General features: G+C 36.5%; 1 protein-coding gene across 1 annotated transcript in view; it reads right to left on the bottom strand.

Annotated features, from left to right (window-relative positions):
* The window catches only part of jak2b (Janus kinase 2b), a 29,952-nt gene extending 14,987 nt beyond the window's left edge, over positions 1 to 14,965 (bottom strand). Inside the window, exons 1-12 of the mRNA XM_028033574.1 lie at positions 14,452 to 14,965; positions 12,322 to 12,557; positions 11,724 to 11,847; positions 11,509 to 11,626; positions 7,047 to 7,192; positions 6,616 to 6,907; positions 5,528 to 5,647; positions 5,277 to 5,434; positions 4,997 to 5,108; positions 4,315 to 4,501; positions 1,484 to 1,608; positions 1,188 to 1,322 (exon numbers count right to left, since the gene is read on the bottom strand). Of these exons, the coding sequence (XP_027889375.1) occupies positions 1,188 to 1,322; positions 1,484 to 1,608; positions 4,315 to 4,501; positions 4,997 to 5,108; positions 5,277 to 5,434; positions 5,528 to 5,647; positions 6,616 to 6,907; positions 7,047 to 7,192; positions 11,509 to 11,626; positions 11,724 to 11,847; positions 12,322 to 12,553 (1,749 nt within the window). The 5' untranslated portion in view covers positions 12,554 to 12,557; positions 14,452 to 14,965. The remainder of the gene's footprint in view (positions 1 to 1,187; positions 1,323 to 1,483; positions 1,609 to 4,314; positions 4,502 to 4,996; positions 5,109 to 5,276; positions 5,435 to 5,527; positions 5,648 to 6,615; positions 6,908 to 7,046; positions 7,193 to 11,508; positions 11,627 to 11,723; positions 11,848 to 12,321; positions 12,558 to 14,451) is intronic.
* Positions 14,966 to 15,307: the final 342 nt, after the last annotated feature.

Genomic DNA, 15,307 nt, shown 5'->3' on the forward strand with positions numbered 1-15,307 from the left:
AACCTTCCACAGCATGTGGAGAAACCTAATGCTATGTATTGGTTCTGTTAATGTGCATCATAATAATCACACAAATGAAAGCTGTAGTGAAAATTACAAAAACTCCAACAGTCCAATAAAACACATTAGTAAATTAAAACCAGGTGTGAGTCAGAAGTTCAGAGAAAGTAAAAAAACAAAAAACAAACAAAGGAAAGAATAATTCCAAAACTTGGAAAGAAAAGTGTAGTTAAATATTTTAATAAAAAATGTTTTTCATTAAGAAAAACATTTTAGTGAAAAGTAATAGAATGTTAAAAACAGGGTTCCTGCTACTTTTTACATGTAAAAAAAAAAATCTCACTTTTCTACCAAAGGAAGGAAAGAAGGACACAATGTGAAAAATCAGGGTATGAGAGCAAAGAAGTAAGGGAAGGGAAAGAGATGGAAGGGAAGAAGTAGGTATGGAAAGACAAAAATAAAAAGACAGAGACATGAGAGAGAAAGAAAATAAAGAAGGGATCATGGAGGGATTGACTGAAGGCAGGAGGTGAAAATAATGGAAAGAATAGAAGGACGTGACAGGAAAAATAAAGAGGTATGGGAGGATAAAAGTACAGAGGCAAGAAAGGAAAAACACAAAAGTAAGAAAAAATAATATGAGGGGAAAAAGAAAAGGAATATAACATGAAAGGACAAAAACAAAAAAACAGATGGACATAGAATGGTCTTTAACCCTTAGGGACATAATGGAAGAGGAGAAAAAGATAAAAGGAAGATTAAGGAAATGTGGAAAGAGAAAAGACAGGATACTAAAGGAAAGGTAAAAATTAATCGAGGATGGAAGAAAGCATAGAGGAGGAAGGAAAAACAAAAAAACTCTACCCTTTTAGTCTGAGATCCCCAATTTAGAAAATGTGGAGAATGGAGAATAAAGTCTGAAAATACAAATATTCTTCAATGCTGCTTTGCCTATCCATACCTAAAGATATTGAAATCAAATCATAAAGTTCTGTGAAAGAAGCATACAAAAAGAGATGCTTGACTGAGAAGGTCTGCACCATGACAGCAAAATAATGTTTGGATTGTCTGTGACTTGAATAAAAAGCAAGCAGGAGTGGGCCTAATTTGTAAAATAATTTAAAAAGACATTTTTGTTATGTTGGTCATTTAGTTATAACACAGAAAATGTCTGTAAAACTACAAACCTCGGCGTAATTTCTGTGGGCCTGGTCCAGAACTTTCATCACAACTTCAGTTTCGTGCATTTGCCCATAGTCGCCAAGCTCCTTACGAACTCCTTTAAAGATCTTTGTAAATGTGCCAAGACCAAGACTCTCCACCTGACAAAAATCACAAATAAAAAAAAACTGAATAAAGTGACTTCTGTAGCTGGAATTAGTGACCAAACACAAATTCCAGGTTTTAAGAGAGTTTATGTAATCAAAGAGACAATTGGGGAATTACAGACACCACAGAAGTTAGAAATGCACAGTAAGCTTACAAACTCCAAGTCTTCTTTCCTGATCTTGTGAAACACCATCTGACTGACGTTGTGTCGTTGTAGCGACGGAGACAGAGGCACTTCTGAACCTTTGTTGCTCCTGCAGATGAGGAGGCAGGACTTTTCTGTTTGGAGAAAAGAATAAAAAACGGGGGAAACTTTTTTTTTTTAAATTGAGTTTTTTTTTCTAGTCTTGGTTTTAGAGTTGGTGTTATGAGTCAGCAATCTGAGAAACAACAGACTATTTCTTCATCCCTTTCACCACTTCTGGTAAAATTTCGAAAGAAAAAAGGGAGTAAGGCACTTTTAAAAGTTTCTGGTTATTGGTAATTTTCCCTTGAACTGTGTCTCTGTGCGGTTCACAACAACATGCAAGCTGGAGAATTCAACAAGAATATATCCTGGATATCCTGTGCGTCACTTTATTCTGCCTAAACAGAAAAACTGTTCAGGAGTGATCTGAAGAGTACATGAAACTAAAAAATAATAGCTAAAAAAATTTTTTTCCCCCCTTGTTGATGGAAATTAGCTCAGTAATTGCCTGCTGGTGTAGATAGTGATTGCATAAATACAGATGCCACCAGCAGGGGGCGACATCAGTTTGTTTAAGGTTGCCTTGGTTAGATAATTTAAACACAGTGTTTCTTTCTGCAGTCGTCTCACTATTTCCACAGGCTTCATAAAAGTGAAGCATAGACTGCAGCTCACGCATAGAAAAGGTCTGACTATATAGTTTGACTGCAACTAACGATTATTTTTAGTTCTGATGATTAGTTATCTATAAGGGTGACACATTATGCAGATTTTATTGAAACCTTTTTATGCAAAATTAGAAAAACATAAAAAAAAGCATATTAATAATTTAATTCCTTTTTTAACATAAGAAATAAACATTTTATTGTCTACAATGCAATAGCATAACATTCCTTTAGTGAATGCCTGATCATTTGTAGCAGCTCTAGCTAAAGAAATATTAAAAGCTCAAGTCATTTCTGCTTGATTTAACATCAATACAGTGTAGGGCTGATCTACTGACTGATAAATAATTAGATGGTAAAATAATTTGAACCAAGTGAATCTAAAACTATGTCACTTGAGGAGTGCTGGGAAGTAGACATTTACAAAAGTAAATGTTTCTTTTTCCTTATCTTAAACACAAAATGTGTACATATATATTTTTTGTACAGCTTTGGCTTAATTACTTTTCTGAATATGTTGTTCTTTCAGCAAATGGTATTTTTTTGAGTCTACTACAGTTAACGATTAAGTGATTACTAAATTAGATGACAATTATTTCAATAATCGATCCATCTTGATTAATTATTTCAGCGCTCCTTGAGATCATTTTCAAATACTAGAATGATAATTGCATAATAATGCAACCAGTATTTAGTTACCTGATAAATACACCTGAAGTCTTTAAACTGCTTGTGATACACGACTGAATCCATAACTTTCAACAATCACAATCCCCTTAGTTCTTACTGACAATCAGCAAAATCAAACTTAAGTTTTTAGGCTTTTTGAATATTATTTAGAAAAGTACTCAGAAGAGAACACCATAATCAAATTTAAAATAAAAAGGAAAAAACCCTAATAATATTGGTTTGCACTGGACAACAGAAAAGATACAGCACAGACAGAGATTGTGCTGCAAGATGAACTTTGTGCACAGATCCCTGTTTATCTTATGACATTAGAAGAGCATTTCATATCTGTTGTAACCATTCTCTGGAAAACAAAAATAAACCCCAAAAACATTCATACTGTATTAAGTGACATAACTAAAATATTTACCTTAAAATATTTTTTTATTTGCAAATCTGATAATCAATAAAGCAGTAATAGCAAAAACAGGTTCTTACATGTAGGTGTTTTGTCTCAGATGCTAACCTCATCATCCTACTTGAATTATCCTTTTATGTTTATGCGCAAGTTATGCAAAATAAAAAGAATGAATGAAACATCTGGTTGAAAACACATAACCTAAGAACACAGAAAAGCATATTTCTTTGTGCTTCCTCTGTATGAATTGCACACATTCTGTTCAAAAATCCCCAAAGTAGAGGCGTGTAATTAGATTGCGAAGGATTAGAATGTGTTAATCTGCCAAAGCAGATTATACGTAGGATTATCAATAGAGAACATTGTATGCAATGCTGTTGCTTAGGTAGATCAGTTTCATTTTTCTCATTTTCCTCCAGCTACATAAACTAGTGTTACTGGCTTTAAATATTAACATGACAGCACTACAGTATTAGTATAATTAGTCTTAGTTTAAAAATAAAAGTAACTTTACTGGATTGTGCATTAAAACACAGGTATTGTTTTATTTGGCCGTTAAACACAGAATCTCACAGAGAGGCAGAATGACAAAGTATTTCAACAACTAAGTATTAAATATATGTTGGACTTTAAAACTCAACAGGCTGAAGCAATCGGAGGAACATCTGTTTCATAATATTAATATGGCTAGCTTTTACAACCAGAGACTTAAACATAAAGAAAGCTCAGTGAGCTTCAATTGGAATATTTTAAAGCTAATTAACAGTTGTCAGTTTCCTCTCTGCTTGTTTAAACACAACAACCTGGATGCTTCACATTGTTATTTCATACAAATAGTATTCTGTAATGGTTTTTAATTAAAAATACTGACATGGAAAGTGATAAAAGCTGGTTAAAAATGACATTTACCAGAAATGCTCTATTACAAGTTTTTTTTGTTTTACTAAGAGCTACTGTATATTTGTATGGAAATCCTGCAATGATATTTTCACCATATAGGCCAAATTTTCGTCAAAGTTTCCTTCAAATAAATGCACTGGGCTTACCTTTGGACTGAGGAGGACAGCACTTGCTGAACTGGAACACGATGCCGTCCGAGCGAACCGTTTCTTTTTGGTAGCAGCTGAGCAACTCCTGCAGTGAGCTGAAGTTCCTCTTGGTTCCACTGAGGTTAAACTCGCCAGCAGCGGACCTGGTGATCTGACAGTGCTTGTAATCCACCGTATCAAACAACTGGCAGACACAAAGCACACGGATTTACTGCAGGAACACAACACTAAGCATCATTTTAAGGTTCACGTCAGTTTAACAAGGAGAAAAAACATGAAGTTCATAAAAATGCTTGTTTTATGTTTTTTGATGTTAAAAATCTAAAGCCGTTATTGGGATTCATGCAGGGATTAAAGCGTCCACAATTTGTTTAAAGTCTAAAATAAAAAGTCTTTTGCTCTAGACTTCTAAATGTTTTTCACTTATTGAAGAGAAATTATGATATGAATCCTATTGTTGTTGCCCGGCTCTTTAATGCATTGCATAACAAGTGGTTGTTCTGGCATCACTAACAACATAATTCCCACATACTGAGAGCAAAACAAGCAGAGGGACAAGACGTACAAGGGTAACATGACTAAATACACATCAAGGGGAAAACAGCTCTAAAACAAACCTCAGGAACATTTCCATTCTATAATTTTTAGTCATCACCGATGTAGAAAGTGAAAAACTCACCTCTACTGGGAAAGTTAGAAAATACTTATTGAAGTCTTTTGGGCTGCATCTCAAAATGTACAACCCTCGCTTGTCTCCACACTTCTGAAGCCGGCTGACAGCAAATTCCATTCTGCAAAAAAATCATCAATAATTAAAAGCAAGCTGTTGTTACTAACAGAAAATACAACCAGTGATTTGATTTTGTTTGATTTAGTTTTGAAAACAAGCAGTGAATGAGAATTTTTGCTTCTTTTCTTCCAGATAAATATTATGTAAATCACAGAAATGTTTGACTTACGAAATGGGGCCGTAGCAATGACAAGATATGGCCTCAACAAGCCTGGGAGGGGCCACCTCCTTACAAAGGTAGTGATGTGCATCTGTGGTCAGTCGATAGTAGCCGTCAACAAGGGATGCGAATGACATGGCTTCAAACAGACTCGGAAACTCCAGCTCCTAAAAACAACAAAGAAAAACCCTCCAGTCAACATCAAGCTAACCTCAGATTTCTCTGCTGGAGACAGAAACAAGTTTATTTTGAGAAGTTACCAGGTTCTTCCCATCCTGCTTATTTATGGTGACCAACCGGCTCTCTGTGGCGCCTTCTTTGCAGGCCTGTTTGATGCTGATGTCAGTGACATCATGGAAGTCGCACAATGTCTGCAACTCCTAAAGAAACAATATATAAAAAAACCTAACTATTGTAGAAAATATAATTTTTTTAAAACTTTACACATTTTTCATTGTAATTTATCTACTTGGGATACACCAATCCACGTTTTCCCTTCCGATTAGGTTTTGAATCAGCCGATTTGATACAGAAAAACAGAACTGAATTGACTTAAAACGGCTCTTTTTTTGAAACAGATAGTTTTAAAGAATTACAAATGTATTTGGTAACTCTTAAATACACAAAATGCTTCAAAAGCTTAGTCGAAAATGTAAAAACAACTTTAATTTGTTCAGTCAGTGCAATTAGAGTATACAACCAATATAAAAACATTGAAACTGACAAAAACAAACAAACTTTCTTTCAAATGGTTCAGAAAGTGCAATTAGGAATTGTAAATATAGTGTAATATAAATAATAAAGCATGACGTCACTCAGAGTACAAAGTATAGGACTGTACTGAATAGATCTGTCCTTAGGAATCAGCCACATTGTCACCAATACCTGAGCTAGAATTGTTTTCAATATCAGATATTAATATTGGACTGGTGCATCTCTAGCACCTACCAGGTTTATTTCAGCTTCAAAGCTGGTGATGATTTTTATATTGTAAAGTTTTATATTTTAAAGCAAAATTATTCATTACCCATAAACTTTTCCAGATCTTGTCATGTTACAAACTGTCAATGTATTTTGTTTGCATTTTATGTGACGCAAATACTTTGTAGAACCACATCATCCAGCAACTACAGATGCAAATCTTTTCAGGTATGTCATCGTTTTGGGTTTACTTCATGAACCATGACATAAAAATACACTGGATATAATTTGATGTTTGTGGTTGTAACATGACAAAATGTAAACAAGTTGAAGTGTGAGCTGTTTGTATGCTTATGACCAAGTCAGTTCAGGTTCCTGGTGTCAGTTCATTCTAGATTAGAGGAAGATACCTAAAGGTGGTACAAACCTCATCAGAATCTTTAAATTTCTCTCGACACCACTGTATTCCCGTGTCCGCTGCCACCAGGATGATGAGCTGTCCGCTAGCTGGTTCTCTGACCTGAAAGGTCTCCGTGTAGAAGGCTTTCTCCAGCGACTCGATGCTGATGAGGTACTTTAGCTTCAGGTCGCGCACCGTGGTTCGACACTGACTGAACTGCTGGATGAAGCGCTTGAAGCGGAAGCGGATCCTCTTACGAGTTAAAAAACTACAATCCTGGATCTGATTTCTCATATCCTTTGGTAGGAAGGACTTGTAACTAGAAAAGATGCAACATATTTGAATCAATATTTGTCTTAAATTAATTTCTAAATGTAACCAAACAAAAATGTACATTGAGTAGAGAAGGTGAGCTACTATTAGAAAATAAAACATCAAGAGTTTTGTTTTTTTAGTACCTTGTATTGTGATAGATGTCCAGAGGGGACATCTGTCTCTCCTTAGCTGTCCTGGTCATGTCAAGCACAGCCATACCAAGGCACTCCTCCTGTGACTCATGGGAGTCGGAAATCATCACCACGCCGTTCACAAAATCATTCCTCCACTGCACACAGTAACGAGAGAGAAACACGGCTAAATACTTCCTCTACTTAATGCACGTTAGAGTGAATGGGCCTGTTAAAAGACTTAATTTGGACATTTTCATTAGCAAACTACCTAAACTCCTTAATGAATTTGGGGGACATTTAGTCAGTCGTTTAGTTTCGTAAAAAAAAAAAAGCTTAGCAATATTTTTGTTTAAAGTTGTCCCAACCCAACCTGATTAATGTTGGTTGGTGAGAAGTTGGTATCTGGTGTGGGCGTCACAGTTCAATTTTGAAATTTCATATATTATGGAAAGGTATTTCTAGGATTGCACATAGAAATATGAATAATTGCAATAAAGCAAATGAAAATAAATCAGTAGGCTAATTGGAAAATGCTGACAAGAGGATGGAGGTTTGTCTTTAATTTTATTTAATTTTTTAAAAAGGATGAATAAATAAAAACTTAAAAATATAGAATCTAAAAAAAGTTACATTATTTGTCACTTACTTCAGAAAATGAAACATATTTTATAGAATCATCACACAGAGTGAAATATTCCAATACTATATTATCTTGTATTTTTAATGATCACAGCTTACAGATAATGAAAACTCAAAATTCAATGTCTCAGAAAATTTGAATATTGAAAAAAAAAAAAAAAAGTTAAACATTAGAAACTCATGGTGATGCAACCCAGTCAGCCAATTAAATCAACGGTTTTCTGAATCTCTCAGTCTGGGTTAGGAAACAGTCATGGTAAGGACTGCTGACTGGACAAATGTCCAAACGACAGTCATGAATACATGTTAAAAAGAGGAAAAGGTACAACAGCAACGATAATAACCACAGACTTTAGAGAGAGTTCAGTCAACTTCATGCCTCATTCTGCTGACAACGGAGAAGCTGATTTCATTTTCCAGCATGTCTTAGCAAATGTCCACACTGCCAAAAAAAGAGCCCAAAAGTGACCTGGGTGTTACTGGCTTGGCCTGAACCCCAAAGAGAACCCACAGGGGTAAAGTCAGGAGGGAGAAGAGAAACACTAGACCCAACAATGCCGATAATCTGAAGGCTGCTATCATAACAGCCAGGTCATTACATCTTAGCAGAACCACAGATGTATCACCTCCATGCTCCATGCAGTAATTCTGCATCAATGTGATGGATTAGGCTCAGAAAAAGAGCGCAGAGCCTGAAATTTATATTAAAACATATTTCTATAAATTAATCCTTTGTGACATTCTAATTCTCTGAAATGTTCAAGTTTGGGATCTAACTGTTGTAAGCGACAAGAAACAAAAGCTTGAAATATTTCACTATGTGTGATGATTCTATATACGAGTCTCACTTTCTGAAATGAGTGACAACAAATCCTGAAACTTTTCATGATATACTATATACTTGAACTTTAATTTCCACGTTACCAATTACTAGGGGTGCACTGATTGCCAATCTTTAAAAAGCCTGATCTGCCAATTTCGATTCTGTCCAATACCAATTTTTTTTTGTTTGAAATGTCGATAAATATAGCAAGAAAGTCACTGAATTAGCAACAGGAGGGTTGACTATTGTTAAATGCAAATGTGCACCTGGTGGGTCGGTTTATCAGTCAAAACTCTCTCACAGCAGAGCATCAGACGATAGTAGCTGATTTTTAGGCCTCTGCTGAGGTGAATAAAATAGGTGGATACAATCGGCTTCATACACAAGTACCAGTCGATCACCAATATCCCAAAATTAGGAAAACTGGCGCCAATAAATCAGTTGGCTGGCCGATAAATCGGTGCACCCCTACCAATTACTGAACTTCAGTTACCACAAGATCTTTGTTATTTTATAGCTAAAAAAAAAAAAATCAAGGAATGTGGATTTTTACATTTAGAGAAGACAGGTGGCCTGAACCTGTACAGGTGCAACTGAAAATCCAAAACTGTGTGCTACAGAAAGGAAAACACTATGGTAGCAATAATCTTCTTAGATTTTATTCCCCAATACTTATTCATACCCAAAGAAAATATAATAAACTCTATATCTTGGAATAAAACCACAGCTGCATTAGAGGTTTGTCACATTTCACTTCCATGTGAGCTGATACTCTTATTACTGTCACTGTTGACTGAAGCTATGTTAAGCCTAATGAATTCAGATAAATAAAAATATCTAATCGGTCCTACCACCATGTTATTTTCTTACTCAACCTCTTATTTATTCATATAAATTTATAACAGGTCCTGAATAAACTGCCTTTAAGACCTTTTTGACCTCTGCAGAGAATAAAAAACAGTCTGAAGGAGGTATATGGTGACGTGCTTGCAGTCACTGGAACAAACTTTGTTTTCGTTTTCCCCCTGCAGGCCCACATGACGCTGTAGGATGGCTGCTAACCACGACTAACCAATGAATGAGCTTCCTATCAGTCTATGTGACGTAACATTTGCAACTCTTGTTTTGGCTTTAATGGGCCAATGTGAACACTAAACAGACCAGAACTAAAAGCTAATGGATTTGTCATCTGTCTCGATTTTCACACCTGCATTGCTCTTAATTTCAGACTTTGAGGATGTAAACTAATAACGCACAGATAATAACTAACTGATTAAGACATACAGTATATGCACATAATGTGCAATAGTGGTTTTTTGTGTTTAAAAAAAGCTGGTTTTTAATTTATTTTAAAAAGTTCTTTTTGCAACTGATGTCTTAAGTTCAAACTTCAGCATGAAAGCTTAACCACAATTATGTTGTAGTCTATTTATAAATCATCTATTGCGTCAACCCAATTAGATTGTAATTTGTTCTTATAACATTCCAATTTAAGTTAATTCAATCAGGATCCTGGTATGTAACAATGACTTTTAAAAAAAGCTTAGGAAAGGAAAAACATTTGAAACCACATTTATTTGCTCTATAGGCGCAAACACACAATGTGTCAAAATAAACACCCTAACCCTGAAGTGCTCATCTTCTAACATGTTGGCTTTCCAGACTTAAATCCACATAATCCATAATCCAGTTCAGAAAGTCAACGTTAGTATCCTTTATAACCTCTGTACTTTTTTTTATTGAAATGTGGACATTTCTTGTTTTGTTTTACACATTATAGTTGTGTTAGACCCAGAGAGATGAGGAGAAACCAACATAGATAAACAAGAATCAAACAAATTTCATTTCCTGTTCAGAAACTCTAAGATAGATTTTCTATCTTAAAACACAACTCCACAAACTCCATAAGTCCAAGTATCGGTCAGCTTGGGTTACTGATGACTTGACCCAAACTACACCAATCTAGGATTGTATTTACCCAGAATTCCCTGCGTTCCAGTCCGCTTTTGGAACACTCTCTGCTTTGCTTGCATCCAACATACGCATTCAAACCGCACCACAGTTCACATTATTCAAGCCGAGATCTAGGTTTGTAGGCGGATCAGAGTCTGATGGAATATTCTGATCTCCCAAAACAAACCAGACTTTCTAGATAAACAAACTAGAGTTTGATTGATGCGAACTAAACAGGGATGGGGTGAATGCACCCTAAATCAGATGTAAAAGGAGTCAACACTTCCTCTCTGTGTTTTAGTGGACTGTAAGTTAGCTTTCCCACTGTAAGCAAAATGCACCCACATTTTCCAGACCCACATTTTCAGGCAGACCAGTGTTTTCTTGTTCAGGATTTCACCTGCCCCCTACTGAACCAAAGCGGACCAAACAAATAGTTCATCTCAGTTCATCTGCAGTGTTGATGCTTTGACAAAAACTACAAATGACTTTAGGCAAAGAGCCTCACTGTTAATATTTTGACAGATATGCCAAATATAAGCAGTCCCTCTGCTGCAAAGTACACAGTTAAAAAAGATGCCCTTATGAACAGCAGGCATCAAAATAACTTTAGTATGAGCTACAGCCAGAGATTAGAGGACAACAGAGGGCTGCACAGTGGCGCAGTTGGTAGCACTGTTGCCTTGCAGCAAGAAGGTCCTGGGTTCGATTCCCGGCCGGGGTCTTTCTGCATGGAGTTTGCATGTTCTCCCTGTGCATGCGTGGGTTCTCTCCGGGTACTCCGGCTTCCTCCCACAGTCCAAAAACATGACTGTCAGGTCAATTGGTTTCTCTAAATTCTCCCTAGGTGTGAGTGTGTGTGTGCATGGTTGTTTGTCCTGTATGTCTCTGTGTTGCCCTGCGACAGACTGGCGACCTGTCCGGGGTGTACCCCGCCTCTCGCCTGGAACGTAGCTGGAGATAGGCACCAGCAACCCTCCCGACCCCATTAGGGACAAGGGTGAACAGAAAATGGATGGATGGATGGATGGATTAAAAATAAAGGCTCACATTTACCTGAGAGAAGAGATAGGTCATTACATAATCATCAAGGACGGGACTTTCTGACCCTTTTTTGACCCCATATCGATATGCCCGCGATGCACCACTACTGTACCAGCCAGGGAAGTAGTACCTGAGGTGAGCAAGAAAAAAAAAATTTCACAATGATTTTCAGTAAATATGAAAATAATTATCATAAGGACAATCTAAAATGAACTAAAGTGTGCTACCGTATTCTGAAAAACAGATCTTCAGAGGCCGAGTCATCAAGCCGAAAGACGTGATTGGGAGAAAACCACAAGTTGTCTCTCTCTCGATAAAGGCTAAAAAGGTTGTAGTACAGGGGTGATATACCTACAGTGTAAAAAAAACAAAACAGAAACCAAAATAATTAAATGTAAGCTTCATGATGTAACATTAAATAATCAGACTTCAATGTCTGTAGTAGCGCAATCTTTAATGAGGCAATTAACAGGAATATGCCTCAAGACCTGCAGAAGAAAACTGTTTTAAGTACCAATACAGGTGAAAAAAAGGTCAGTAAAGATTATCTAAATGTCAGATGTGTTTTGGTTTACCCTTAAACACATGGCAGGCAGGTAAATCTAGTCTCTGTCCCCCAACTGCCTCACAGTACAGAAGTAGCGGCACATTTATACTATCTGATCACGCGTCCACAAAAAAAGATAAAAACTTAGCCTATTTAGCTTATATTTAAATTAAAAACAAAATCTGAGCAAAAAAAATGAATTCCATGTAGTGAAAGTTATATAAAGATTTTCATAAATGGAGTGCTTTATGCGGGCCTACACAGTTTGGAGTACTCACAGCACGCCTTGGCTGCATCTATACACAACTCCTCAGCCACGTAGTCCCCGGGTGGGTAGCTGAGAGTGCCGCTGTCGGCTGCTCCCTGGCTGCTGTGGTAGAAATGAAGCCTCAGAACAGGAGAAGCTGGTCGTGTGTCTGAAGATTCACGATGGGCGGTCCCGTTCTGGTGCACCGTGGGCCGTGAGTCCGTCACAGTGTCCATAGCTGGCGGGGAAGCCATCAGCAACATCCACCTAAACAGTGATAGCAAATAAAATGGGTTGGGGCTGATAGTTTCCACTTGGCCTACATCTAAATTTAATATCATGACGAGGGTGCATGGTATAAAATGTTGCACAGCTGGAAAATGTTGCATAAAGCACAGAGGAGACATTGTCTAAAAAAGGGTTATAAAATCTGTAAATCTAATTCCATGAGTGACAGTTATGAAACGCAGTCATGAGTTTCTTTTCTAAGTGGACCGTGGAGATTTTTATCCAACCATTTCATCATTTTGTGAAATTCAGAATATATATCTTATTTTAAGAAATTAAACATATAATAATTAATTCTCGTTTGTAATTAACCTCTGTAAGAAAAATAATCCTCCCACTGCAGAGATTAAAACTGGAGATTGGCATGCACTTACTGACTAACATCTGACCTTGACTCAAATCTGCTGGGTGATTAAATGGTACTTCTAATAATATAAAACTGAGATAAAAAATTAATCACTGTTTTGATGTTTTCCATCAACAGCCAAAGTCTTTATAACTCAGTACCCGCCCGGATTTGAACTTTTCTTCAGGAAGAATCACTATTTTATCCTAACCCCATTTTTCAATACTTTAAATATTGTACCCTCCCCCACTTCCTCCAGGAGTTATTGTTCCTATATGCAGTTCATAAAGAAACATTCTTCTTACTGTAAATATGAGTCACAAGGCACAAAACAAGGAGGATAGATAGATAGATAGATAGATAGATAGATAGATAGATAGATAGATAGATAGATAGGAATTGAGATAATCTTGAGTTCTGTTTCACATTTTGATCCTCATCAACCAAAATACTGTTATAGAAAAATCTTACGTTTCTTTTTAAACAAGAGTGCAGAAAATCTAAAAAAAGAAAACGAGTCCATTAAAAGTAAAAAGCATGTCTGAATTACGTGCACATCACCAGTCTTAAGACTCGCTGTGTGTAACTGCATTTTCCAAAAAAGCACAAAAATATGGTAACTAATGCATCATTATTGAACCTAGTAAACTCAGTTTTTCTACTAGAGGTTAACTAAAAGGACAAGGTATATAATATTACATATGTCCTTGAATGTGAATGAAAAATCTTATAAAACAAACAAGCAAAAACTCTAGGAAGGACAGCTAGTTTGAATAAATCTGATGTCATTTCTGACTGAATGGTTTAATTCTAATGTTATTTCTACTATAGGTTACTTTTAAAATAAGTACTATTCAAAATATACACAAAAACGATTTTTGAACCAGTATTTTCATTCCGTGTTTTGGTTAGTAAAAGTTCAGGGTCACAGTTCTGATATGTGTGACATCCAAATAGGAAATATTTTCCCATAACAACAGCTCCAATGATATCATGCAGCTTACATAAAATTTCTCTGCATTGTTCTATATTTCAATCAAAACATAAAGACAAGACATTCATTAACACTTTTTTTACAGTAACTGATAGAATTGCACATTAATATTTCTTCTCCATCCTAAACCTTTGCTAGAAGCCAAGCATTTTATCTCTAAAATACTTCAAAGCAGCAGGCTATAGACCTGTTCAACACTTCAGTATTTTCTAAAGGCTATCTGTTGATATGTCAGACTTTAAGATGCAATACAATAACAAAATTAAACACAGCAGAGCATTAATTCAGTAAAAACTTGCTTTAAAACGTATGAAGGCCGTGATCTTTGCAGTTAACTGTTGCTTCAACTGACTCCCAACTTGGCGCTTGCAGCCCCATTCAACCACCGATAAATGTTACTGGAGAACTTTACATTAATTAAATATTCTAATTAACTGCAGCTGACTCGTAAGGTTCAGCGTTACACACCTTCAAGAATAAACACCCCCCAAAAGGGCTGCCAAGGCAATATTAATGAGTTAGTGTACACTTACCCTGGTGGTGGATAGCTAGTAGCTGTCTGCTAACTTCCACGGCCAGCGCCGAAGCCTGGACCAGAGATCTCCACAAGCAGCGCCGAGATACCGCTGCTTTCTGCTGTCGCTCACTGAATAAAATCGCCGATTTATTTACGGTATGAATCCTTGCGGAGATATTAACGATTCCATGTTTCGCACGGCTTGCCAGCTGACTATAGCTGGCTGAAGCTACCTCTGGTCAGCCTAGCTTTAGCCATCTCACTCCTACAGGGGAACTTCGTTTATCTCGTCAATCTTCTCATGTAAGCTAACGCTAACTAACATTGTGCGTGTTTATAAATTGTCCCGGTCGCACGAATTTGTTTGCCGACAAACATCTTCTCAAGCTCGTACATATGACTACATAACTAAAATATTTCAGACTAGGCAGCTCGAACTATGACACTTTGCTAGCTACTTTGTCAGTGCCTGCTCCAGCTATCCCGAGCTCCAACTGAGTCAACAAAGCTGCCTCTCCCACCATACTGAATGATGCGTTTACAGGCGGTGGGAATTCTAAAGCACTCCGCTCGGATGACTCCAAACATCAAAGTATCAGCGAATTACCCGTTAGCACAAACAGATGGATTAACTTCACTGGAGAAAAGGAAAAAGGTGAAAATATAATCAGCTCTGATCTAATAAATGACACCAAAAACATATAAAAAATTTAATTCAGATTTTTATAAGCGGATTTCCTCGGTTTGAAACCACAAATACAAATAAAACAGAAAAATGGGCGTATAAAGAAATTTGTTATTCTGCAAAATAATGGAAGAAAATTTTGACTTTTATTATGCTTTTCTCAAAAAATATGGACAAATTTATACCA

This window comes from Xiphophorus couchianus, chromosome 12 (genome assembly GCF_001444195.1).
Source record: "Xiphophorus couchianus chromosome 12, X_couchianus-1.0, whole genome shotgun sequence".
NCBI lineage: Eukaryota > Metazoa > Chordata > Actinopteri > Cyprinodontiformes > Poeciliidae > Xiphophorus > Xiphophorus couchianus.